The 2,570-nt window shown below is 48.8% G+C and overlaps 1 protein-coding gene across 1 annotated transcript; it reads right to left on the bottom strand.

Annotated features, from left to right (window-relative positions):
• Window positions 1-647: 647 nt before the first annotated feature.
• LOC308350675 (endogenous retrovirus group K member 10 Gag polyprotein-like) lies at window positions 648-2,570 on the bottom strand (the record flags this gene model as incomplete). The annotated part of the gene is made up of 1 exon (XM_080816186.1): window positions 648-2,570. The coding sequence occupies one exon, from the start codon at window positions 2,568-2,570 to the stop codon at window positions 648-650; it is 1,923 nt and encodes a 640-aa protein (XP_080672312.1).

Genomic DNA, 2,570 nt, shown 5'->3' with positions numbered 1-2,570 from the left:
CCTCACTAGTCTTCCAGGGCAAAAGGTCTGCACTAATTTTTGGAGCAGTAGCGACTCCGACACCCTTGACAGGGACTGCAGCTGCTTTCACAGGCCAGTGGGAGGGCCATTCTCTCTGAGAAATGACCGAAACATCAGCTCCAGTATCTATCAACCCTTGAAAAGGTCTGCTGTGAACATAGAGAACAAGAAATGGTTTTTCTGCAGAAATAACCCTCATCCAATATGCATCAGTAGAACCAAATCCCTTGACACCTCGAGTGGGTTTAACTGCAGAGTTAGAAGTCACCATTCTAGGAAAAAGTATAAGTTGTGCAATAGGGACCTTAGGTTGCAAAGTTAAAGTCCCTGCTGTCAATGAAACCATAATCTTTATCTCTCCTGTATAATCTTCATCAATAACCCCAGGATGTGCTACTAAACCTTTCATAGTCCAGCTAGAGCGACTCAATAATAGCCCCCAGGTCCCCTTGGGGAGTGGTCCCCATATTCCAGTAGTTATAGCCTTAGGTGGGTCACCTCCTTCTAAATATACAGAGACATCAGGAGCAAGGTCTAATCCTGCACTGGCGGGGGTACCGCGGAGTAGCTGATCGACGCGGGGGAGGTCAGAGGTGTTTGCTCTGGAGACTGTGGAATCATGGCTGCTATTGTTTGTTGGGGCCGCAGCAAGCCCCTCTTGAAGTTTCCAGGCAAAGGATTGCCAAAGCGATCAGTTTTAGATTTGCATTCATTGGCCCAATGGAAGCCTCGTTGACATCGAGGGCAAAGATTCTGTGGTTTTGGCTTTGGCTGCTCAAGGGATCCTTTAGTTGCAGTCTCTGAGGCTCCTTGAGGGCATTGAGCCCTGAAGTGACCTGCTTACCACACTGAAAACAAGCTTGATTTTGGGGTAAGGTGCCCTTCCCCTTACATAAGCGCCTTTGCATTTCTTGGGGGGTAATTCCTTTCATAATCGCAGCCATAGTCACTCCCTGAATATAGGAGGGACCAATTTCAGCACACAGCTTAATATAGTCCTCCAAGGTTCCTGTTTTCCTCCAAGGTCTTAGGGCTGCCTGACATGCTGAATTAGCATTTTCATAGGCCAATTGTTTCACAATAATGGTTCCAGCTTCCCCATCAACAACCAGCCAACCAACTGCCTTGAGCAACCTAGACGCAAAATCTTGATAGGGCTCATCGGGTCCTTGCCTTATCTTAGAAAGTTCTTCCCTTCGAGCCCCTGTAGTGGGAAGTCTCTTCCAAGCCTTTAAGGCACATTCATTAACTTGTGCATAAGCAAGCTCAGGATAGCCCATCTGCATCCCAACATCATAATACTGACCTCCTCCTACCAGCACGTCATAGGAAACAGGAACATTAGTCCTTCGGTTGTAAAGAGCTAGTTCATTAGCTCGATCAGCATCTTCAGCCTTCCAAAGCAAAAAATCTCCACCTGATAAACAAACTTGGGCTATTACCTTGCAGTCACCTGGGCATAAGGCTTCTCCGCCTAAGTTATCCAGCAGAGACAGAGTAAAAGGAGCCGTAGGACCATGTTGAGCAGTAGCTGTCTTTATCTCCTTTAAAACTTTAAAATTAAGAGAGGTGTAAACCCTTTGGCCCTGATCTCCAACAGTGACCGGGGACGCGGAAAATTCTGCTGCATCTTCCCCACTTTGCTGGGCTTGATATAAGGCCCTTTGTAGGGGGGTAACCCCCGAGATGGGAAAGGGGGCGGCAGATCGCTGCTCTTTCATAATTGGAAAAGCCATGTGCCCAGACGGAGGGGGAGGCTTAAATTTCTGTTGCTTCCAATCTGGCCCTGTATCCATCAGGGACATTTTATGCATAGGGAGATGATGCAGCTCAGGCCCCATAAGAGGCGACCAGCAAGTGGTCCCAACTGGAGCTCTAGGCTCAAGAGGAGGAGTATTGAGAAAAGACCTCAATGGAGCTGGAGAGGATGAAACATGATAAACCTCTTTGTCATCATCCAAATATACATCAGAGTCCTCAGGGACTTCATCACCTCCTGATGTTAATGCCGGTGGTGGAGGAGGAAAAACCTCGGCCGGAGATTGGATGTGGATTGAACCATATGAAGAGGCCCGGGAAGGCGGAGAAGGAAATAAATCTTCCCATGGTGGGGCTGAGGGCTCAGTACGCCTGCCCACCGATGTGGTCAGAGGGTTCTGACAATAGTCTTTCACAGACTCGTGGTCTGATTCTTCATCCCCTCCGGAGGAAGGCTGCAGAGAAACCAACTCTATTTGATGCTGCGGATCCAGAATCTCCCTAATCCGGGTCCACAGATTCATGGTTCCTTCTGGAACAGCCGCAGCGCCCCCCCCCCCCGCCCCCCCAGCAAAGATCTGATTCTTCATTTCCTGCCCAACTCGCCGCCAATGCTCAAGATCCACACTACCTTCCTTAGGGAACCATGGACACAGATCAACCACCGTTCCTAAAAATTGTTCAAGAGTCTTTCTAGAGACTCTAGACCCGCGCTCTTTTAACAGAGTCTGCAGGGCCTGCAAAAAATACCCCTGCTCCGCTGATTGCAAAAGCCCCATTACTGTCGTCAT

The sequence above is a fragment of the Martes martes genome, assembly GCF_963455335.1.
Source record: "Martes martes genome assembly, chromosome: 10".
In the NCBI taxonomy this organism is placed as follows: Eukaryota; Metazoa; Chordata; class Mammalia; order Carnivora; family Mustelidae; genus Martes; species Martes martes.
Note: the sequence above shows the minus strand (reverse complement) of the source record. Positions and strands in the feature narration are given on the sequence as shown.